Raw genomic sequence first — 24,158 nt, forward strand, 5'->3', positions numbered from 1 at the left:
TTCTCGTGGTCATCATTAGTTGCAAATAGTTTTTTGATTTTGTCTAGGAGCCCCATGAAATTTCCTGCTTCTTATAGTATGTCTACTAATGTTGTTATTGTTAGGTAGCCAAATTGCTGTCATTTCTAGGAGAAAAAAAAATCTCACAGCACACCTCTAGTCACACTTCTTCTTAAATGGCTCTGTAATTAAACACTTGCCCACTATAAGGTCTTTGCTTTCCTTAACTTTGCTAGTAGAAAACACTAAAACAAAAACAAACCCCCACACCCCATAATGAACAACGCAACTATGATGCCAGAAATGTCCTATAAAGGCTGTGTGGCTAGTCCAGTCTGCTGATGTGTCCTTTCAGAGCAGTGCTTCTCAGTTTTAAATTGCATGTAAATCACAAATGCTGATGAGGTAGGCAGATCTAACACATGCCAAATTGTACTTGCTGAATGGTGCTGAATCACACTCCAAGCAGATTCCAGGGACTAAAGAAATGGACATTCACTGACAAATAGATATAGGGGACAACTCTGGTCTTTATGGTACATTTATATTAACTTGAATAGTGACATTTGTATACCACATACCTACAGAAGAATCAACTGCACTTAAATGTTCTTTGAAAAGAATTCTTATGAATTAGTACTTTACACATTCTCTTCAAAACCTCAAACTAGGAAATTTTAAACACCACCTTAAAAAAAATCATTTAGTTTTCAATAGTACCTTATTTCCCTGATAATTAAATCTCATTCTTGTAATTCTTGAATTGCCACCAGACCGAAAACAGGTTATCTGCTGAGAATGGCCCCATTCAAACATTCTCACACTTCCATCTTGAGCTCCTGTCAGATCTGCATTATAAGATGACACAAATTACATACTTATTTTTAAAAGTTTTGAGAAAACTTTATTTCTTAACTCAATTTAGATTTATCAGAGAAATACCTAGGAAATAAATCTGTCCATTATATAAAATTCCCTTTAAAATTTCATTTCATACAAAAAAATCTGATGTACTTTCATTTGACTGAGAGCATGTCTTCAAACAAACAGAAGAAACACTTAAATTGGAAACATTTATGTCTACAAGTTATGATTCTTCTCACAATTATCTTAACGTCCTAGGAGCCTAAGATATTTTTATGATAAACATTTATTATAATAAATTATTGGAATTATTGAAAAATCAATCCTTATCATACTATTAATGTTTAAATTCATGTTTTCTCACCAAAGTCCTATTATGAACAGTTTTGAATGGCACACTAAAAGGGTAAATTTCATTTCTAAGTTATTTTGACTGACCTGTTACCTCAAATATATGCTAATGTCTCTGATAATACTAATTATTATAGTATGGAATAATAATATATTACTAGATAGTATGGGGAATAAATGAGATCATCTATATAAAGCATTCAGAAATATAATAAATGGTACCCAAAATACATTAATTATAACTCATTTATATAAAGCACTCAAAAATATAACAAATGGCACCCAATTATATTAATTATAGCTGTCAGAATTAGTGTAGTAGAGGAATAATGAAAATCAATACATATAAAATAACCAGCAAGCTGCCAATTACATCATTAGTTGAGTTTTATTAATTCTTTACCAAATACTTAATAGAAATGAATTTGGGCTGTTTTAGAATGTTTTGCTATGCACTGGGGCTGAGGAAAGAGGGTACCAGCACAATGTCCTGAGACTGGCCAGGAGGGATGCTAACCCTTCATTTCCTCTCTTATATTTTCTATTTATAGGTGTTGTTACCTTCACATGTTTGTACAACATATGCATACAGTGCCTCTGGAGACCAGAAGGGAATGTATGATTCTCTGGATCTGGGGTTAGAAATGGTTATGAGCCTCCCTGTGGGTGCTGGCTATGGAACCTGAGTGCTCTGGAAGAGTAGCCAGTCCTCTTAACTCTGAGCTGTTCTCTGACATACACACCCCAGTCTTAATTATAAACAATGAAGACAGGCATCTTAAAACTAGTTAAGCTTTCCTAATATTATCTATAGCGCTAAGAAGACAAGTTGGGAAGCCTCTAGGACACAATGGCTTTGGTGTTCTTGAACTGAGGTGTGTGAACAAATAGAAACACAACTTATTCTAAGACAAAAACTGAAGCTTCAGCTCTCATTAGGAACTTACCTCTTCAATGGATCGAATTTCTTTATTTTTCCTTCCTCAAACACTTTTATATTTTTCTCCTGTTACATTAGTTAGTGATACTTAATCTTTACTGCTTGGGTCTAGATTCACCTAGATCAGTGACACACACCACTGGGTGTTGTTTGTGAGAATGTTTCTAGATAGGACTGAGGGAGAACAGATGTAACACACATATGAGAGGTAACGTCGTATGGGCTAGAGAACCAAATGGAATAGAAGAGGACAAAGGAGAAAACTAGCTCCATGTGGCAGCATTTCCTCTTCTATGGTTCTTGCCTGGCTCCCAAAACACCGATTTCTTCAAGGACTTGACCCTCTGAAACTATAAGCTGAAATAAATGATTCTGCGCTCTCAGCTGGTTCACTCAACTATTTGGTGACAGCATTGAGAAGGTATTTAATATGTTGGCAAAGCAATAAGCTACCTGAAGTCTGATTTCATAAACCTAATGGGGATGTTCAAATAGCCTTCTGATGGTTCTGCGTCAGAAGATGAACACAGAGGAGACGACTTATGAAGACACGCAAGAGCAACAATCACTCAGGCACAGTAAACAGCCTTTTGTGTTCATTGCTTTTGGCTGCACATTTGAAGATTACCACAAAAACATCACCTTCAGATTCGGCTCTGACAGCTGATTTGAGCATATTTTCCTAGATAAGTCTGTACAATGTACCAGGCTGTGTCCAGCAGAGGGCTGCAGGTAAATCAAGTTTAAGAGAACCATAGAATTGTGTGTGCTCCTAAATTCAAGTTTAGAACTCCTATATTTCAAACTCTCCCTAACTTTAGGCACAAACAATATGGACACGGAGTCTTTTTTCCCCCTGATAAATGATAATTTAAAAATATGGTAGTTAATATGGGGAAGTTGAAACTTCTATACAAATTATCCCCCTCCCAACACCTCAGAAACACTGGAATGTATCTTCTGACTGACAAGCAGAAGTTACTGAAAAACTAGACAGGCCAGTAATAATAGCCATTAATGTACTTCTATTCTCCCTGTTGTTCCTTCCCTCCTTCCCTGCGCCTCTCTCTGGTGTCTGTCTGTCTCTGTCTGACCATCCCCCTCCCTGCTGCATGTGTCTGTACAAACCAGAGGTCAATTATGTTACGTTCTTCAAGTGCTCTCTCTATCTTTGAGACAAGGTCTCTCCATGAATCTGGAGCTCAGAAAATACAGCAAGCCTAGCTGGCCAGCAAGCCCTGGAGACTTTCCTGTCTCTACCTCCCATTGCTAAGACTACAGGTCTGTGCCACCATAACCAGATTTTTCTGTGAGTGTCAGGGATCTGAATTCTGGTTATCCTGGTGGCATAGCAAGCACTTTACTGACCAAACTATCTCCTCTGCCCCAGACATACCTTGTTAAATGATCACAAAAGCAAATCAGCAACCTACACGAGCCCCATCTTCCTGTTATAGTGTAGGAGAGAGAACCACTTGGAGCCTACAGTCTATTTATATATTCATTTTATTCAAGATTTTAGTGATTTTTCTATCTGGCACATGGCTAACATGTTATTTGTGTGTCATTTTTCTGTCTCTAAATGATATTGTCAAAATTAATTGATAAAAGTTCTAAGTAACTGGCTTAAAGAAAAATGGGCTCATAAGTAAATTAAATGTTCCCTAAACTCCCAGAAAGAAGCTGGTCCAACCATACTTCAAGTTCACAAGGATTCAGAAGATCTTTGGTTAATGCCAGCTCTTTTTCTCTGTGCTTCCACAAAGGACCTGATCGCCCCCTGATCCATTCAAGGCACTCTGGTGCCTCCAAGACTTTACCTATCTGTGCTGCCAAGTTACTTGACTTCATGTCTGGCTCCTTGGGAATCTCACTTCTGCACTGCCAGGCTACCTAGCTCCTCCAGGACCTTGCATTGTCCCCACAGTCTCTGACTAGGCTGACTTCTTATCCTACAGGCTACCCAGATTCAAAGATCTGACTTCACTTCCCTGCGTAGCTAGGTAGGCCTTACTCACCTGAATTCTATAGGTTATCTCAATGCCACACCCCTCAAATCTCACATGCTTAACCTCTGCTTGACCAGAGATGACAAAACACCATAGGAGGACCAGAAAAGGACATGTTGACCCTTGGGATAGTGACTCTTACCTGTGACAATAAAGACCAGGGATATAACCTGAAGTCCTCAATACAAGCTCCAGAGAATGTCTCAATGTTTTTACAACTTAAACCTCTCTATAAATTATGAATGGGTACATTTATAGATTTGTTAATCTACAAAACAATGGGAGGCACACAACTATTTCTCAGTTTTCACTAGAAAATAAATTACTAAATTTTAATTAAAAATTTTTAAAAATTTAATTCAGACTATCCTAAAATACCATGACGAACAACTGTAGGCAAAGAAAGAATGGCATCTTTTTCATAAACAAACTAAGAGTACTAACAGGCATAGCTTTGGTTTAAGAAGGGTAATCTTTGGGCTAAGTCAAATTCTTCACTGGAAAAAAAAAAGTATAGGGTACAGTTTTGTTAAATATAAGAAAATTTGTGGAAAAGATTTTCCACTGGCCTAAATCTGATTGATTTACATATCACAACAATGATGTATCATATCACCAAACTACAATGGTATAATGTTTTATTGCTTTCTTCTTGATAGAGATTGTGAAAAGTTTTTCTTTATACACTGAAAAACATGAGCAGGAAACCAAGTTGAAGTTTAATCAAGATGACTTCTTTTGCTCCATCCTGTGAACCTTTTCAATGTTAAACTGTTAGTTTTTTTGGTATAATGACTATATAGTATGACTCTCAATTTTTATTTTACCTGAGTTTACCAGACAGCAACTTCATTTTATAATACAAAGTCTGTCACCAAGAAAAGCAATTAGATGTTACTTATCCTTTCAAGTCTGGATTATTACCTTGGCTAATGATTATTAATTCATAGGAACTTGCATTGTTTTAATTCAGTGCTTTACAAATTTGTCATCTTTGGTCATCTTCCCCAATGCAAATTCTCTATTAAGTCTTTTGACCTTGCACTATCATTGGGAATTTCAGAGTCCCTAGAACATCTCAAAATAATTATTTTTCCCTATAAAAAGATATATTAATCAAGAATATTTAATGAGTTCTTCTTCATCAGTACATGTATGTATGCTAATAGGTACAAGACAACTCCACAGAGACAAAAGCTCCTGTTTCTCAGGGCTCTTCTGATCTCATCCTACGCACCCCTTCATCCGTGTTACCTTATAAAAACCTTTACAACAAAGTGTCACAGATAATTAAAGTGTTTGTTGAATTTTGTGAATTATTCTATCAGGTTAATTGGAAGAGGGGTTGGGAGAACCTCTTTATAGGCTGATGCATAAAGGAAGTAATCAAAGCATGACTAGCACCTGAGGGAGAGGACAAGCTTGTGGAGCTGAGCTCCTAACTTGTGGAGCTGAGCTTCTGATTCTAACTGCAGGTAGAGAGTGTCATATTACATTTATATTCAGAGTGGGATAGCTGCCGGGGGTGGGGAAATCTGCCTGCCTCTGCCTCTCTGAGTGCTGGGATTACAGGCTTGTACCACTGGGCTGGAGGGAATATCTTTATTTGTATTTATTAGTAACATCCCCTGCAAACCTTCATTGTAAAAATATTAACCTGGTAGAGTATATGCAACAGAGTCAACAGCATGTATAAGTCCTCTCAATACTTTGAGACAATTACAAACCATATTAATAGAGGGTAAAACATTTTTAAGCAATGCCAAATATTTTGCTTACCAATAACATTATTTAAACATTGTAAGTAAAATACTTTTTTTCTTTGTTTTTTATTTTTGCTTTTGGAGAAAGAGCATCATTTTGTAGCCCTGGATGGTCTTAAACTCACTGAATGTGAACGTAACACCATCCTATCTCAGCCTCCTAAGGACTGAGATCTCAGTATGTGTCACTCACATACTATGCAGAAATACGTATTGTCATCTTACTATACAGGCTTTAATGACTGTTTTTAGTTCTCTATATTATTTATTTTTAAAATTTGTTTTTAATTTTTATTTATATATGTGTATCTATGTAGCAAGTATATGCAATAAGTGTGTGTGTATATACAGAGGCCAGAAAAGGTTGTCAGGTCCCTTGAAGGAGTCACACATGGTTGTGAATTCCTAAAATGGGTGCTGGAAACTAAACTGGATTAAGCAGGCACTAAGAGTAGCAGGCATTCTTAACCACTGAACCATTTCTCCAACCCCAGATTATCTCTGAATCTGTATAAGGAAGCCAATCTAACATTTTATTTCATTTTGTTATTTTTAGTATGTGAAGTTATTCACTTCTTTTAAAACATTTTTGAACTTTTATTTTAATAAGTATTCAATTTAGATAACAGATGCTTATAACACACATTGTAATACAGCAGAAAAGACCACAGAACTCTGTTAATTTTATTTTATTGGATGATTGTCTATGGGAAAAGGTAATAAAACATTTTATACATTTTTAATTTGAAAAGACATGAATATCACTCAATACACCCCTTTAACTGTGAAGGTAATGACATAAAATATTTTGTAAAACCGAGTATACTCATATACTAATATATTCCAAATACCAATTAATCAATCCTTCCAATGAATTCCTTTTTTTCCCCAAAACAAGAAAATCTTGAGATTTCTAGAAAGAAGTGAAAAGAATCTATCGCCTACCTGAAAATATAAGAATCTAATAATAACCCATTTTATGACTACTATTAATGTATCTGATAAAAGACAAGCAGACAAAATAATTATTAACACAAACTCTTCTATGAAAAATAAAGTAGGTTAAAAACTTATCTTTCAATTGGAAGTAAAAGCTTCCCATGAATTTCTTATACAATTTATCAAAAAAAAAAAAAAGTAAAAATAAGAGCATTGTTCATCACTGTCAACTTACAGTAAGGAAGAGTTGGATGTGATGTCATTCTTCTAACATTATTAATGGCTTTCTTAATCATCTGGGAAAAGAAAAATATTTTATAGTAACAATAAAGTAAAAAAAATAGAAATTAAGTTGCTGGGTTGCGTATGCAGCTCAGTGGTAGAGCACTTCCTAATTATGAGTTATGCACTGATTTAAATCTTCAGCAACACACAGAAACACACACACAAAGAGAAGGAGAGAGAGAGAGAGAGAGAGAGAGAGAGAGAGAGAGAAGGAGAGGGAGTAAGTGAGTTCCAAACTGTTAGTTAATCAATACCTTCAATACCCCAGGCCCCTTTTGAATTAAAAAGAACTATGTAAAATTAAAGGGAGCTATAGTTATATATTACTTTACATCTGTACATCAATTTTGAGGTAAACTTTTTAGTTGTTCTTTTGGATTTTAAGCCTAAAGTTGTGACATAGGTAAGGGTAGCAGAAAATAGGCCATCAGAACTGGTAAGTAAAAAGGGGGGAAAACCATGTAGATGAGTATTATTCCAGAAAAGACATTGCCTCTAAGAAATAGTAATACTGATCATTCAGGAACAAGAGAGTACTAAGAAACTTAATTTTCCAGACAATAAAACCTTGATGAATATGTCTATTAATTTAAACCTCACATAAATCCCTTCACCTTGATTGAATTTTGTTATATTGCTCAGGCTCACCTGTAACTTGCAATCCTCCTGTCCTAACCTCTTGAGTGCTGGAATAATTACAAGTATATCCACTTTGTCTACCAAAATCCCATGCTCTTAGTTAAAGATATGTCTAAAGGTTCTTATTCTTTATTTTATCTTTTTGTTTGTAACCAAAATACCACAAGAAAATAATAAAAGACAGATTAAAAGTTTTTCTGAACATGTAAAAGAAACTATTAGCTATGTTCAGTCAGGCTTAGCACACAGCTTTAATCCAAGAGTTTTCTGTAATACAGTTAGCCCAAATCAAGAGGCAGAGCAAGAAACTAGCTGACAGGGATTAAAGAGTTGAGGGTATTTAGGACAGCTTGTAGAAGTAGAAGGAGCTCTTGGGTTCTAAGCATTTAACTCTTTAGCTTCTCAGCTTGGCCTTTGGTTTTTGGGCTAGCAGCCTTGGTTTTTTTTTTTTTTTTTTTTTTTTTCTCCTTTGCTGTCATCTGAGTTAGTGAGCCTTTTGGGCTTTTTCCATCAGGATGTGAGCTGAGTGGGAAGATCAGCTGGGTGCTTTCTTTCTGAGCTGGCAGGTTTTTGACCCCAAAATCTCGCTCCTGAGTCTTTCTTAGTAAAATAGAACAGTTGGGATTTTTATTTAAAACTACATTCCTCCTCCAGCAGATGGGAACAAACACAGCAACCCCCAACTGGACAATGTGCAGAGAGTCAGAGATCTTGGAACACTCAGTTCTAAAAGGAGTGTCTCCATTAAATCCTTCCCTTCACGGCTCAGAGAACTGTGTGGAAGAGGAGGTGCAAAGATTGTTAAGAGCCAGGAAGGATGGAGGACAGCAAGGAAAGAAGGCTTTCTAGATACAACAGGACTGCCTCACATCTGAAATCACAGAGACTGTGGCAGCCTGCATAAAGCCTGAACAGGTCTAAGCTAGATGGAGTGCCAGTGCTGACAAGGGAAGTAGACAGAAGCCCCTATCCCCAACCCCAAAACTATTTCTGGTTGATAACCATTTGCAAAAGAAAACTTGATTCTCTCCAATGGAGTCTCACTGGGTATACAAACTACACTTAATGGTAGGCATGCGCACCCACCCACCCACTTCGATAGTATTTTTGGAGTTTTTTTTTCCAAGACAGGGTTTCTGTGTAGCTTTGTCTGTCCTGTCCTTTGTAGACCAGGCTGTTCTTGAACTCACAGGTATCCACCGGCCTCTGCCTCCCAAGTGCTGAGATTAAAGGCGTGAGCAGCCATACCTGGCTCCATTTATTTTTTTGTATGAGTGCTCTATCTGCATGTACATCTGCATGGCAGAAGAGAGCATTAGATCCAACTACGGACCACTGTGAGCCACCATGCGGTTGCTGGGAACTGAACTCTGGATGTCTAGAAGAGCAGACGGTGCTCTTAACCACTGAGCCATCTCTCCAGGCCCGAGTTTTAAGTTTGTGTGTTTGTTTCTTTTGTCTCACAACACTTTGTCAGGGAATTTCTTTCTTTGAACCATTTACATTTTATTTCTACATAGTATGGCTTTCAATTTTGTTTTTAAGAGTTTTCAGTATGTGAAAATATGGGTCTCTTAGGTGTCTGTATGTGTTTGGTTTTTTTCTTTAGCTTCTTTTTTCTGTTTGGTCACTTTGCCCTTTTTAAAATTATTTTTCATTATTACTGCCATCATTACCTTTTCTGTTTGTTCATTTTGCTCTATTCTGTTTTGTTTGCTTGTTTTAATTTATTTCATTATTATCATCAGCTACACCACTCTTGGGCATATATATCCTACAACAGAGCTATCTGCTCATCCATTGTATGTAACTGTTGCTCTATTCAAAATAACTATAAGTTGGAAACAGATGGGATATCCATGAACCAATGAATGCATACTGAAAATGTCATATATTTACGGAATTAAAATATTATTCAGCTGTTTCAGAAATATATTATGAAGTCTGCAGGGAAATGGAGCTAGAAACAGTCATATTGAGTGAGATAACCCAGATCTCAAAAGACAAATATTATATGCTTTAGTTTATATGTGGAGGTTAGCTTTGAAGCTTTAGTTATATATGCTTCAATTAGAGTAACCACAGCAGTAATAGCAAGCATCAAGGGGAAGGAAACCTTTCAAGGAAAAGTAAATAGAATATAGTATAAAAAAGATCAAAAGGGGGAGGGAGGAACAGGAAGATACAAATGGGATAACAATTGAGTTGTAATCTGAATAAATTAATTAAATAAAAAATGTACCCATTAAAAAAAAAAAGATCCAAAGGGGAAACTAGAATAGGATTAAGTGGCAAGCGTGGTGGGAAAAAAGGGTAAAAGAAGGAATATGAGGAGGGGTAAATAACACTAAAGGCTTTTGAAAAGTCATATGGGAACCTACTATCATAGAAGCTTCTTAAAATATACACATGCATGAAAAATGAAAAAGATTTCAATGAGCCATCATTTAATGGAGGAGACAATGCCCCAATTAGACAATTTATGTCACCAAATAAATTTCCCAGAAGCAGAAATGGGTTACATTTTTTTTTTGAGATGTTGGACAAGTATAATTCATAGACTCCATTAATATCACAGCCAACTGTCAAGTCTATTAATTACCTTCTACAACCTCATACTAAGTTCCTATTGCTAAAGACAACACTTGCTTGTGTCACGGAACATGGAGAAACTGAACTGGTACCCAACTAGAAGCTTCATTTGTACTGCAAGGTACTGTGCATGCTACCGAAAGAGATCAGTAATCATCACCTTCACCCAGGTATGAACCATGTGACCGGCCTACAAATATTGGTGCATTATTAAAGATGTAACCAACCACTTTTTGGTTGGATTTAAAATCCTGAGACTAGATGGATCATGTTCCTAGAGGAAAACTTACTACTATTATTCTGCTGAAGGAACACAGCTCTGGCTGGCCAAGAACTTGCTATGTAGACTAGGATGGCCTTATAGATATCTCTGTCTGCCTGTTTCTTGAAGAGCTGGGATTAGAAGGTGTCTACAACCATGCTGAGCCAAATATATTAAAATTTTTTTTGTAATCCTCTGAAATGAAAACATTATTTATAATTATAAAAATGTTCAATTTTAACATTTAAGACATAACTAAAAATTAAGGAATTAAATAAAAATTTAAGTCACCCCTTCTGTATTAACCTAAAGGGGGAAAGACATGACAGTTAAACATAACCTAAGTATCTTTTATGTTTACATACCACAGATGCTCCTCTGCCCGTCTGTGTACTTCCAAGCCATGGCATATTGATTGGAATGCCAGGGTTGCTGTGCGTATATGGAGTTGAACCCTGGACAGCTGTTAAATCATCATGAGCATGTATAACCAAGAAGTCTTCTGATCTACAAAGTAATATCAACTATAATGAAAACATAGCATCAGATCTTCACTTCTTTTCTATATGTGAATGTTTAAACATTTTATGTTTTCTTTTTTGTTTGTTTGTTTTGTTTTGTTTTGTTTTTCAAGACAAGGTTTCTCTGTGTAGCCTTGGCTATCCTGGACTTACTTTGTAGACCAGCCTGGCCTTGAACTCACAGAGATCCACCTGCCTCTGCTTAATGAGTGCTGGGATTAAAGATGTGAGCCACCACGCCAGGCTTTTATGTTTTCTTTTAAAGTTAGTTTTCCTCAGCTTTAACTAATAACTTTCATATCTGAAAAATTTTCATTTTCTTTATTCTTTCTTAATTTCCCTTTTAAAAAGCTACTGCTATTCCTTATCTACTCATTAGCTGTGTCTTCTCGGCCTACAATTAAGAGTACTGTTTTTGAGGCCTATGTGCTACATCGAAAGGATACTTCCATCTCTTAAGGAATGTTTTCAAAGTTACAGTTCAGTGGATATGGTCACTTTTATTGTATGATTGAATTAAAAACAAAGCATGAGAATACCCTTTGGTTTCTGTTTCTGCATCATCTTCCACCCAAGTATAGATCTGTGTGGCCAGAATTCCAGAAACATCCAGTTCTTGAACATCATGGCTGGAGGCAATTGCTATGCAATTTCTATTTGCCTGAAAGAAAAATCACATTAACTTTACATTAAAAAGATATATGAGCTCCTTCTTCTCAAGTAATTCTCAAATAACATGCATAAAAACATTCTTACCAATTAATATCTTAAATTCATTTTAATAATTCATTTATGATAATAATCTTAAGTTTGAACTGAAGAGATATGTTTATGTTCTAGGAATTCTAATATACCTAACAGAGAGCCAAGCAGATATGAAAATGCTTGTATCACCTCACTTCCTTTCTCCAAATCGCTTCTCTCCTAGATGACTTTGATTATATCTGTACAGCTAAAAAAATGCATAGTAGTCCAGTGCAGTAGCTAACATCTGTCACAGCCACTGGGGAACCTATCTGGAGTCTCTGAACTTAGTGATCTTCTCCAGTAATATAGCCCACTGCAAGTACAACTACTACCTGTCTGCTTTGGCAGTCTGCAGGAGTTGGCAGAAAACAAGTCACTGGTACCCTATAACAAGTGTGAAAATATTCATCTTGTAGTGGCTGCTTGTGCTGCTGGATATGAAGTATCATTTCCTAGTTAGAGAAACTGGATTCTTGTGTTATCAAACAGCATCCAATAAACTAAAAATTACTCGCTAGCCTGAATATGAGATAAAATCTCAGATGATTCACAGTTCTCAGATAACTCTTAATAAAACATTTGGGGAAAATTTAATCATAATGCCATTTAAAAAACATGAAATGTCAAACAAGAAATAATTTGTCAGCTACAGATTTTGGAAGGATATAAAAGGAGAGAGAAGAAGAAGAGGAAGAAGAGGAGGAGGAGGAAGAGCAGGAAGAAGAGGAGGAGGAGGAAGAGCAGGAAGAAGAGGAGGAGGAGGAAGAGCAGGAGGAGGAGGAGAGAATGAATTACAATTGGCAGGAGGGCGGGAGATGAGAATTACAATTTGAGAACTGCCTAAGGGATTAACTGTAGTTCTGTCTAGTCCAAAAGTTTGTGTTTACGGATATTTATGAAGGAGGAGAGATGAAGGATACAAGGAACTATAAGGACAGAATGGCTGAAGAACCAATTAGATAGCATCATGAAGACAGGTGTAGGATATGAAAACGAACAATCTCCTGGTAAAAGGATTCTGAGTACATGCTTGTACTCTAGCTACTCAGATGCTGAAACAGGAGTCTCACATGAGGCAAGGAGTTCCAAGAATAGTCTGGCTGGGTAATTGTAAAATTAAAATTAATATGTGCATACATATGAAAAAAGCATAACCTTACACTTTTAAACTAAAAGGAAAACAAACAAACAAACAAACAAACAAACCAATAAGACACCATAAACTGTTATACAGCAATTTGGGAAAATTCAAGTGGGACATGATTCAGACAAACTTCACCTTGGACTTTATACTTAAGACTACCATTTCTGCAGAAGCCTACAAATACCTCTATGGAGGATGTTAAGCAGAGACTAAAGACTAGCAAGAAAACACAAATTGGCAATTTTTGCAGGAATAAGCCAAAGAGGGAGGAGTTCTAACACATGAATTTAAGTCCTAACAAATAGAATTACAATCAATAAGCTCATGCAAGCAATAAAATATTTTAGCTATATTTCCCAAGTTATATAATAGCAAAGCCCCATTAGCAAATTATAGAATAGTTTTATAAAAGTCTTATTGAGATTATAATCTAAGGAGTTGGAAGTAGATCTGGAAGTAGAGTACTGTCATTGAGTGCACTGGTAAGATGTTTTCCAACAAAGAATAGTTAACAGTCTTAGAAAAGACAACTACCTATGTACTTACTTTATTAACAGCAAAGGCAGTAATAATATCAGATTCCTTATGAATAATTCTTGCTTTACCTCCAGGGTATCCCAAATCTGCCTCTATCTGAATAGAAGAAAATAAAATGTTGAAATTACTGTTTTATTAGTAAGATGAATATATTCAAATTAATTATTCAGTTCTTTTATAAATTATTAAAAGAAAGTTTTAAAATACATCAATAACAAAGGCACTATTGTATACGTTAATTATCCCTTAAAATAATTTGACAAAACATATAGTTTCTTGAGCCATTTATCTCAAGCATACTGAATTAACTTTAACAGATCAAGACATTTTAATTACTGAAGTAAAGATTTTCCAAGTTTTCAAGTAGTGTAATCATTTAATAGTTCCTATAAGTAGTACAGGGAAAGTCAGGTGGTAATTAGTTCAGCTTTATGGGCCTCAAAGGTTCACTGTTGGATACTTTTGGTATTTTGTTTCCCCCTCTGAACTACCCAGTACGAAGTCCAAAGGCCATTTTTAGTTCTTAGACTAACAACAGGTGTGATCTTACCAGCCAGTAGTAGTTTATTGACTTTCGATCTAAAATAACCCTCCTTTTAACAAGAAGAAACTAGAGTCCCGGAAGGGATGGTAACTCACTCAAGTGAGTAATTTATTTTAGTACTTGAGTAAGAATCGAGTGAGTTTACATGTATGTATATATAACACTTTTGAATTCAGAGGTGAGTAACATAAAACATCAGCAATAATCAAAATAAGTAGGTTGGAAAGCTAGGCAATTAAAAGCAACACTGCCTGCTTCATTTTTTATCTTATAATCCTTACCTTCTGTCTTCTAAAATAGATTACTAAGAATGTTTCAGATCCCATTATGAAAGGCAGAAATCATTATTCTGAAATTAGCATACAACTAATTTATTTTCCACAAAATTTAGATAAAAATATCACCAATGCCTGCTCATTGATTAAAAAAATATTTTAAAATAGACTCCAGAATGACTGTTTAATTGCAAGGTGCAGTGATTTATGCAATAATCAACCCTACATACTCTAATCCAAACAAAATTTATAATCCTCTGGTTGTATAAATGTCAAATATAGTCTATCTGAAATTTCATTTACAAACATAAAAGAATTTCAGTGTTTGATAAACATTCTGGGTTGAGTGTCTACTTCTATTCTAAGGCAAGTATTAGTTCCGGCCCATATCTGTACTTTTTAAAATGAAAACTCAATTTATCCACTTATCTGCCAGGTAACTAAAGTACACCAAGAGGTTGCTTCAGTGGTTTTGGCTTATCAATAAAGTACACCAAGAGACCACTACTTGGTGAAATAAATGAAGGTATTAGAAGAGACATGACATTTTTACAGAACAGAGGGACTGCTTGAAACAAATACAAGGAACTTGCTGGTTCATGTGGAGAGCTTTTTCCAACTTTACCATGAAAAGAAAGCAGACACAAATGAATTTCAAAGAAGTTTTTTAAATACTGGAATGAATTATTGTCCTCTCTTATATTTTTGGTTGTGAGCCTAGCCTTTAACGGCTGAGCCATCTCTCCAGCCCTGTCCTCTCATCTAAAACAATTTTCCTTGACAGCACCGTATCAAGATGTCCTGCCTGAGATTCAACTGAGGTGATATTTTAAACATGAAGGTTATGAATACCATGTCAAACACACAATAAAATCTCATAGGGGTGAACAAAGAAATGGGGCTTAGTACCTCAAGAGCTTCAGGTATATTTTATGTGAGAGTGACTATACATGTCATATTTAAGATGTATGAAACAGGCAGGCTGTTTTTGGAAAGGCCTTAAAGACTACAATCAAAACCCAGTTGTCATATGAATTTTTAGAGGCCATTTAAAGATTTTGGAAAATCTGTTAGGAGCTGAAACATAAAGCATGTGAAACTGGCTATCAGAAAACCTGGTAAGAAGCTATTATGGCTAAAATGAGATCTGAGGAAGAGTGGATGAGAAAAGCAAGTGGTAAGTGGTTCGACTGGGATAAATTGTGATCATGGGTTGCAGTCTTCTTAGCATGACTAACGAAAGGGTGATTCCAGTGTTCAAGCCCGATAAATGAGTACACGAAGGAACTATTTACAGAGAGAGAAAAGAGGGAAAAATTAGGTTAGATTGGGGGAAGCACTAATAAATTGGTGCTAGTGTGATTTGAAAGGTAACAACACAGAGATAATATTTAAACTGTAAAATCAATCAAAAAGAAAAGTAAAAACAGAAATGAGTTCTGAATATCTCTACTCTGAAGGAAAGATAAAGTTAGGGCAGGTTATAAGTTGTCAAGTTAACTGGCTAACACAAGAAACTCTGTTGAAGAAATTAAGTGAAGCGACAATGTTAGGAAACTGCCAGGGACACCGAAACGTTGAAATGGAAGAAGGTAGAAACCAGCATTTGAATTCAGCATACTTTAAAGTCAATTATGACAAGGGCAACATCAGTCAAATGGGCTAGAGATAATACCTAACTCATAAGGTTCTGTTATCTAGTCAACAGAAAGAATCATAGGGATATTAAAAAGGCACTGACAGTTCGTTTCTTAAAACAGACATACGATGTTTGCACTGTAAAATGGGGAAATGGCAATTTCATGAAAGTATAATGTTAACAAGTACTTAATAAAAGTTAAATTTGCAATAAACTATCATTGATGGCTAAATTTAAAAGCCAACTATGTCCAATGTTAGAATGAAAGGTAACTGAGATCTTAAATACTGATAATACATATGTAAAATGGTGTAATCGCCCTGGAAAACAGTTGGACAAATTCCTAAAAAGTTAAAGCATATACCAAGGCGATGGATGCAGTTCAGTGATAGAGTACTTAGCTAATAAATGTGAGACGTTTGCCTCAATCTCTAGAATTAAAAAAAAATCTATACCTACCATATATCTTAGCTATCTACTCCTAGGCATTTACACAAGAGAAATAAAGCCCAAATATATAGACTCTGAGGCATGAATTTAACAGGAGCCTTATTTGAAACTGCTCCAAATGCAATCAAATCATTAGGTAAAAAGATAAATAGATTGTGATAGTCATATACTGTAAGTATCAACAATAAGTAGTAATGAATTATCAAGCTACATAACATGGAAGAATTTAAAAATGATTATACTAAGTAAAAGACACAGGTTAAGAAGAAGAAGAAAGAAGAAAGAACTAAGAGGAAGGAGGAGGTGGCAGCAATGGTGGCAGCAGTGGCAGCAGCGACAGCAGCGGCAGAAGGCATTGCTTGCGATTCCAGCACCTGAGAGGCTGAGGCACCTGGACTGCCCTAAGTGTGAGGCCAGCAGGGGCTACACAGTAAGCTTCTGGGCAGTCTAGGTCTCAGAATGAAATTCTGCCTTAAATACAACAGCAAAAATAAAATAAAATAAAAACAAAATGACATATGACTTAACCTATACCAGATTCCTGAAAATGAAAATTAATTTGCACATTGGCAGTTACTAGGGAAGAAAAGGACAGAGATGAAGGAGGGAAAGGGGAAGAATTAAAATGTGAGGGTTGGTTTGTAAAACCATCACATTGATGGTAGTGATGGTTAAATTGAACAAGCTACATACTTTAAATATATGTAGTTATTCAACTTCACAAAGTAATTTTTAAAAACTATTTGAAGGCAGCATATGAAGTTCCCTTAATACATTTCCGTATGTGTGTTTTTATACTTTGCTTTATTCATCTCCTTCTCTTACTACCCTCCTTTTTCCCCTCCTTCCCATCTTTTGCTGGTTTCTTTGCTCTGCATGTCACACATACTCCCGTTATCCTTTTTTATCTAGTTATTTACTCACACTGAAGCATGCCATCCTAGATAAAAGGAGACTTAAGAACTTCAAGAAACTAACAAAACTTAGAAGACTCCAGAAGCTCATGAAATTTACAAGGTTCAAAACACTCAAGAAAGTTACAAGAAGGTTCACGAGGTCCCTCTTCATGGTTTTAAAAGCAGTAAAGAACTCCTAGGCCAAAGAAGGCTGTCTGTGAGGATTGTAAACTGGGGTTGGGGACTGCTTCAGGGATGCAGGTTTTATTGAGTATTACTCATGGGAATTGCACTTTTCAGAGACGTAGCTGCTAGCTGCTTCTGACTCACACGTGTTCATGCAAATAACCCTGATAAACTTCTAGTTTCACCAAGCCAGACTTGAGTCAAGTTCTTTCTCTGGTCTGTCAGGGTACCCCAAACACTGTTTTTCCTCTTCTCATTTAAGATGTTTGCCTCTCCTCTCATAGTCCTCTTCTGGTTTCATTACCTACATCACATACACATACTCGTGTGTGTGGGCACACCCAGACACACACACACCCAGACACACACACACACACACACACACACACACACACACACACACACACACACGACACTCTTGCATGTAGGTTCACATAAAGAAACGTGACATTTGTGTTAGTTTGGCTTACTTTGCCTAAAATAATGATTTCTAGTTCCATCCATTTTCCTGTAAGTATCATGATTTCATTTTCCTTTACGGATGAATAACGTATCACTGGGCATATGTACAACATTATCGATCTACCTATTGATAGATACCTAAGTTCGCTACATTTCCTATCTCTCGTGAATTATGCAGCAATAATCATGGATGTGCTAGTATTCCTGTGGTAAGTTGACTTAAAAGTCCTTTGGCGAGTAGCCAGAAGTGACTGGTAGCCAGGGTAGGGAAATTCTAGTTTTCGTTTTCCAAGGAACCTCCATATTGATTTCCATAGCGGATGCAACAGTTATACTCCCATCAGCCATGTGTAGGGCTCCTCTCTACCCACATCCTTGTCAGCATTTGGTTAGAGGATATATATATAGATATATATTACTTTTTTTTCAAGATAGCATTTCTCGGTGTAACAGCCCTGGCTGTCCTGGACTCATTTTGCAGACCAGGCTGGCCTCGAACCCACAGAGATCTACTTGCCTCTGCCTCCCAAGTGCTGGGATTAAAGGCATGCACCACCATGTCCGGCTTGGTTTTATATTCTTGATGATGGCCATTAGGACTGGGGTGAGATGGAATCTCAAAATAGCTTTAAGTTATATTTTCCTGCCAATTAGGATACAGAATACTTTTTCAAATATTTTGCCCATTTTTATTTCTTCCATAAAGATGTTTTCTAAAATGAATAGCAGAATCTGGCTTGAAAATATTGGCTGAAATAGCTATGATGGTAACCAAATAATGACTATATTTTCAGTTAGCATAAACAGGACTTGAGAAATATGTCCAGAAAAAATATTTTATATAAAGTATCAAAATAAAAATGTATGAAAAAGAATTCCCAATTATCCACAGACGTTATCTAGTATCATTATCTAAACAAGATGACCGTTACCTAACTAAAAGTTTGAATTGTGTTCTCTCAAAATAAAAATCTCTAGAAAATTCAAAGTATGCTAACATTTGACCAGTTTTAGATAAAATATACACTTGATATCAAATCAGTCTTTAATTAATTTCAAAGAATTAGTCTATTTCACAAATTTCTTTGGGAAACAATAAGAATTTAGTGTCCTTAAAAAAATTTTTTTTGAGAAAATTTTCTCCCTGAAATATTTGTGAGATTGTCTTAAAATTTCTGAGTCATATAGAGTAGGATGAATGAGTTAAAATCAATGTAAAAGTCATAGCTGAATGTTGTGGTCAGAGAAAAATCTAGGCGTTATTATGAATGTACAAATTCTTATCTGCTTTGCTTTAATTTTCAAGAACATAGATACTTAGTATGCACAAGGCAAGTGTTATATGCTACTCTTCAGGATATAGTAAATACTATATAATATTAACTGCTGTAAGAGGTAACAAAAGATAAGTCTGACTGTCAAAGGTAAGACTTGGAAATACACAAAACAATACTACTGAACTTTATACCTTGTGATGTATTTATATTTCCTAAAAACTTCAGAGGTATTTATTCAGAAAAATCTGTAGCCAACATAAGAAACATTCAACTCGCTTTAAAACTGCATTCTTTTAATTAGCAAAAGAGACACAATTTTTATGATTGCAACATTTAAGTTGTCAAGATGAAACAGTAAGTTGAAGAGCTAAGCTTCATTCCACTGGAAACTGAGCCCAGTTGAAAACTAAAATGCAAATTTGTTTTTGTCCTGGTTAAGAATGCAATTTTTAATTTCAGTTGAATGACATCATGTACCTTATTGATGTTTGGCTCCTCCATCATAGAACATTTGATGGTTTCACTGCTGTCCTCTAATGACTTCATTAAGAAAGAACAATCACATGTCAACAGTAAAGATGAGATGTAACACGCACAACACTGAGGTATTTTTTAAACTTATATTTGTAATCAAATAATAAAAAAATATGGAAGTACTATCTTCTTAAATTGCATATATTTAAAAGAAATGTATGTTGGTGAATGTATCGCTAAAGAGTAGAAAATCTTGAAGGCTCAAAATTCCTTATCTACCTCTATAAATTTTGCTGTTTTTTTCTTTCTTTTTCTTTTTAATTATTTATTTTATAATGTTGAAATTTAAAGATTTTTATCTAAGGCACCTTATATGTGTAAATCCAGAGCTCTCGTGTCAACTAAAATCCAAACTATTGTCTTAAAACACCACTGTTTTAGTTCCATAACATATAATTCCTCCAGATAATCTCCCTAGTAGAAAATTCTAATTCTACCTTCCACATTCTCTGCTAAGATTTTGCAGGAATAGTCAGTCACTTGCTTGGAGGCATGCAGCCTTACTCAATGGGGACATCAGTACTAGCTAAAGGAAAAAGCTGAGTCAGGACTATTCAGTTCTCAGAAAACTAAATACAACTGATAAAGAGCAAAGATGCTAACTGTTAAATCCAACTTTTGTTGGGAATGGCTTTGATAGTCTACTCCCAATCATGTGTAGTTAATTTACAAATAAATACAACCACTTTGGAAGAAATTCTAGTTTAAAAAAATGACTGATAAACTACATCAGAAGAAAAGAAGAGCTCTGAGATACATAAGAATAATAAGATGTGATAAAGAAATGAAGTCAGGTAAAGAAATGGTAAGCTTTCATTTTCAGTCACATAAAAGAATAAACAACAACAGCATCAAAACACTCAGTATGCCGTGTGTCCATCTTCTGAGGGCCTAAATTCACAATGGCTTTAATGACCACTTTAATAAAAGTAGTATACAAGAGGCAATTTTATGAGTAACCAAAAGGCTAGTCAAGTCCTAGAAAACTTTAATTTTCTATCAATTATAAAATTAAGACTTTATTTAACTCTGTCCAACCTATGTTTTATCATTTCGCTCACAGTCCTTTATTAAGCTACAAGGCAATAACAAATTCTTACTGCTAGAACCACAATGGGAAGTGAGTCAGGAGCCTACATCCCATAAAACCTGAGAATTTTTTCTTTCAAAAAAGGGGGGATATTTTAAGACCTCATTTTCTCCTGAGCCCACACATGAATAAAAATCTGTGTCTGTAGCAGAGAATGAGAAAATGTAGACAATGGAGGCAACAGAAAAGGTCTCGCTAATCTGTCTCACAGGTTACTTTTTGTAACATGGATTCCTACAACATAAAAAATAGCCCAAGGTGACAGGGGGAGGACATTAGCCACCCCTTTTCCCTTTAGTCAACTATAAACTCATTTTCCTTTACAAAACAACCATGAAAACAAAGTTCACATAACTTTCAGTGATTGTGCCAATGTTTAAGTTTAAGCAATTTTTATAAAAACATCACAAGAGGCCGGGCGGTGGTGGCGCACGCCTTTAATCCCAGCACTCAGGAGGCAGAGGCAGGCGGATTTCTGTGAGTTCAAGGCCAGCCTGATCTGAAAGCTCGTCCAGGACAGCCAAGGCTACACAGAGAAACCCTGTCTTGAAAAACAAAAACGAAACAAAACAAAAAAGCCATCACAAGAAAATTAAAAAAAACAAACAAACCAACCTTAGGTTACTGATATTATATAAGTTGTTAGCTAATACTTATGTTCATGCTTTTGACTTAAAACTGCAATGAAAGTAGTTTTCAGTAGAGATCATGAAGCTTCAAACAAGCTGAGACTAAAACTCTGTTCCACATTCCTCCCTCTGATTATGCACAGAATGCATCAATGACTACTCAGTTGTGGGTTTAGTACAAAATGAAAATGCAGAGCATTTGTTAAAAGTTTAAAAATGTCAATGATGTATTAGAAAACATTAAACCAAACATAACTTCACATCCATAAAATTAAATGATAAAATAAAATGTGCCTTACTCATTAACTGCTATTCTTATACAATATGGCATGTTGTACCACTCTAATTTCTCTATGCTGAATTACCCAGACAACCAAATCTGCACATGCACGTTAAAGGCGCAATACAGAAAAAGCAACAAGTAGTTTAATTGGTCATATATTCCTGTCTACTACATTCAGTGTTAATTATACCCATTTTCTTGAACTGTTTTAGTGATAACTTACAGTCTAAACATACAACCATATTGTAAAGTTACATTAATAAATAAATGGCATTCATGGCTGCCTAGACTTCAATATACTATCAAAGTATTCAGCTCTAAATTCTAAATTAGTAAAGGTGATATATATATATGTATATATATATATATGGTGGTACGGTCACAGCAAATAGTACCTAAATAACAAAACATCCAGTTGTTTATTATAACTTGTTACCACAGGAGGGTGACATGATGAAATTACATTATAATTTCAAAATATTAAAAAAAGACATTCACATAATTTGGTACTTAAATTGAAAGACAGCCATATATATGAAAACTTCCTTTTATTCAGCATTGGATGATCTTGTTTTGTTTGTTTACTGTAAAACACCTCTATATTCTTATTTTTCTAACGCTATAGTTTCTGTCTTTCCTCCCACTTCAAAACCAGTACAAAGTTTATTTTTAGAATAATTACTCAGAACATGGCCCAGAGACTACCTGGCACTTATAGACTCTGTTAACGGCTCCAGAGGAATAACTGGCTAACTAAATGTATCTAATGTTTTGCTTCACCTGATACTTTTTAGCTGCAAAATATTTTTAATAAAGAAAGGAAAAAGATGACCATTTATATCCAGATGGCAACATCTTCATGTTATCAAATATATTTTTGAAGTAATCCCTTCACTCAAGAAAAGAAAACCTAAACATGATAATGATAATCAAGCTATTAGAGTTTAATTTTAAACTAGTTTGAATTTGCAAAATTTCCTTTATCTTTATGTAATTCACATTTGGAATATTTCTAGTAGGTAAATCCAGTTTCAACTATTTCCACGATAGACTTTTCTTAACTATTATATCAATGTTACAGGAAATGTCTCTTAACTGGTCATTGTAACATAAAACACAGTAGACAATAATTAAACTCCCAACTCAATATCTACAAAAAAAGTATAAGAACATTAATTAATGTGATGTTTGAAAATACTGTCCCTTTCGTTTAAACATAGTTTTCTAAACATTAATTGTTTATGATATCAAATAGATTTTCAAAAAAAATCTGCAAACTTCAACTATTTTAATGGTTACTGAATACTATAAACTTTAGCAATAAAACGGTAAAGAGTTTTAACATACAAACCTCATTTAGACATCGTTTTTTTGTGAAGATATTTCTGATAAAAGTTTCTTGAATTTCTTCCTGTTTCACCAAGTACTGCCAAAGTCTCTTTACAGAGAGTGCGAGATGATTTTTGGATCTACAAGTAAGTACATTTATTTATTCACCTCAGAGATTTCTTATTAACTTTACAATTTTTAGTACTATACCAATGTTTATCATAATAAACTAGCCAGGATAGCAAACTCTGATCTAGAAAAGCAGCCAAAGGGTTTTTTCCATAAAGGATCATACAACTAATGTTTTAGGATGAGTGGACAGCATGGTTCCCATTACTTTGTCATTGTAGTAGGAAAGCAAACAAGTTGAACATCCTTTACTTGAATGCTCCAAAACCTGAAATTTTTTTCTGGTCTTTGTTTTTGTTTTGAATTTTTGACATAGAATCTCAAAACTATGGTTGGATTAGAACTCACTATGTAGACCAAGCTGACCTCAAACTCACAAAAACCCATCTGCTTTTGTCTCTGTCTCCCTAGTACACCCACCACCATGTTTGACTAAAATTTAATACTTTTTAAGTGATGATGTGACACACATAAAATGTTTTAGGTTTTAGAGTATTTTAGATTCCGCACTAGAGATACCTTTTCAACCATTTACTGACATTATAACTTCTCTTAATCTGCTCATGGTATTTGTGGCTATAAGCTAATAAAATTTTATTGCAAAAGCAAGAGTAAAGCTGAATTTGGCTAGAGGCAATGGCCATAATTGCCTGAACCTTGAGCCAGGGATATGGGATCTAGAAATTTTTGAATAAATAAATAAGTAAGTAAATAAATAAATAAATAGAGGGAGGAAGTAAGTAAGTTGTATTTCCTAGAAGATGACTAGAAACAGATTTTAATGTGCTTTCTGTGGACACAGTAGGTCTACAACTTCCTTGTTACTGGCCAAAAGCTTCTGC

The 24,158-nt window shown here is 35.1% G+C and overlaps 1 protein-coding gene across 4 annotated transcripts in view; it reads right to left on the minus strand.

Moving 5' to 3' along the window:
- Positions 1–24,158, minus strand: part of DMXL1 (Dmx like 1) — a 131,949-nt gene that overhangs the window by 12,715 nt on the left and 95,076 nt on the right. For 3 of the 4 annotated variants that reach the window (XM_084779742.1, XM_084779739.1, XM_084779741.1), the window contains 7 exons: positions 23,210–23,327; positions 19,800–19,862; positions 13,603–13,689; positions 11,705–11,826; positions 11,010–11,151; positions 7,102–7,162; positions 721–848 (listed from right to left, as the gene is read on the minus strand). In XM_084779742.1, coding sequence (XP_084635868.1) covers positions 721–848; positions 7,102–7,162; positions 11,010–11,151; positions 11,705–11,826; positions 13,603–13,689; positions 19,800–19,862; positions 23,210–23,327 — 721 coding nt within the window. The remainder of the gene's footprint in view (positions 1–720; positions 849–7,101; positions 7,163–11,009; positions 11,152–11,704; positions 11,827–13,602; positions 13,690–19,799; positions 19,863–23,209; positions 23,328–24,158) is intronic. The other variant, XM_084779740.1, reaches the window with a different exon arrangement.

Source organism: Acomys minous (assembly GCF_964271855.1).
Source record: "Acomys minous genome assembly, chromosome: 4".
NCBI lineage: Eukaryota > Metazoa > Chordata > Mammalia > Rodentia > Muridae > Acomys > Acomys minous.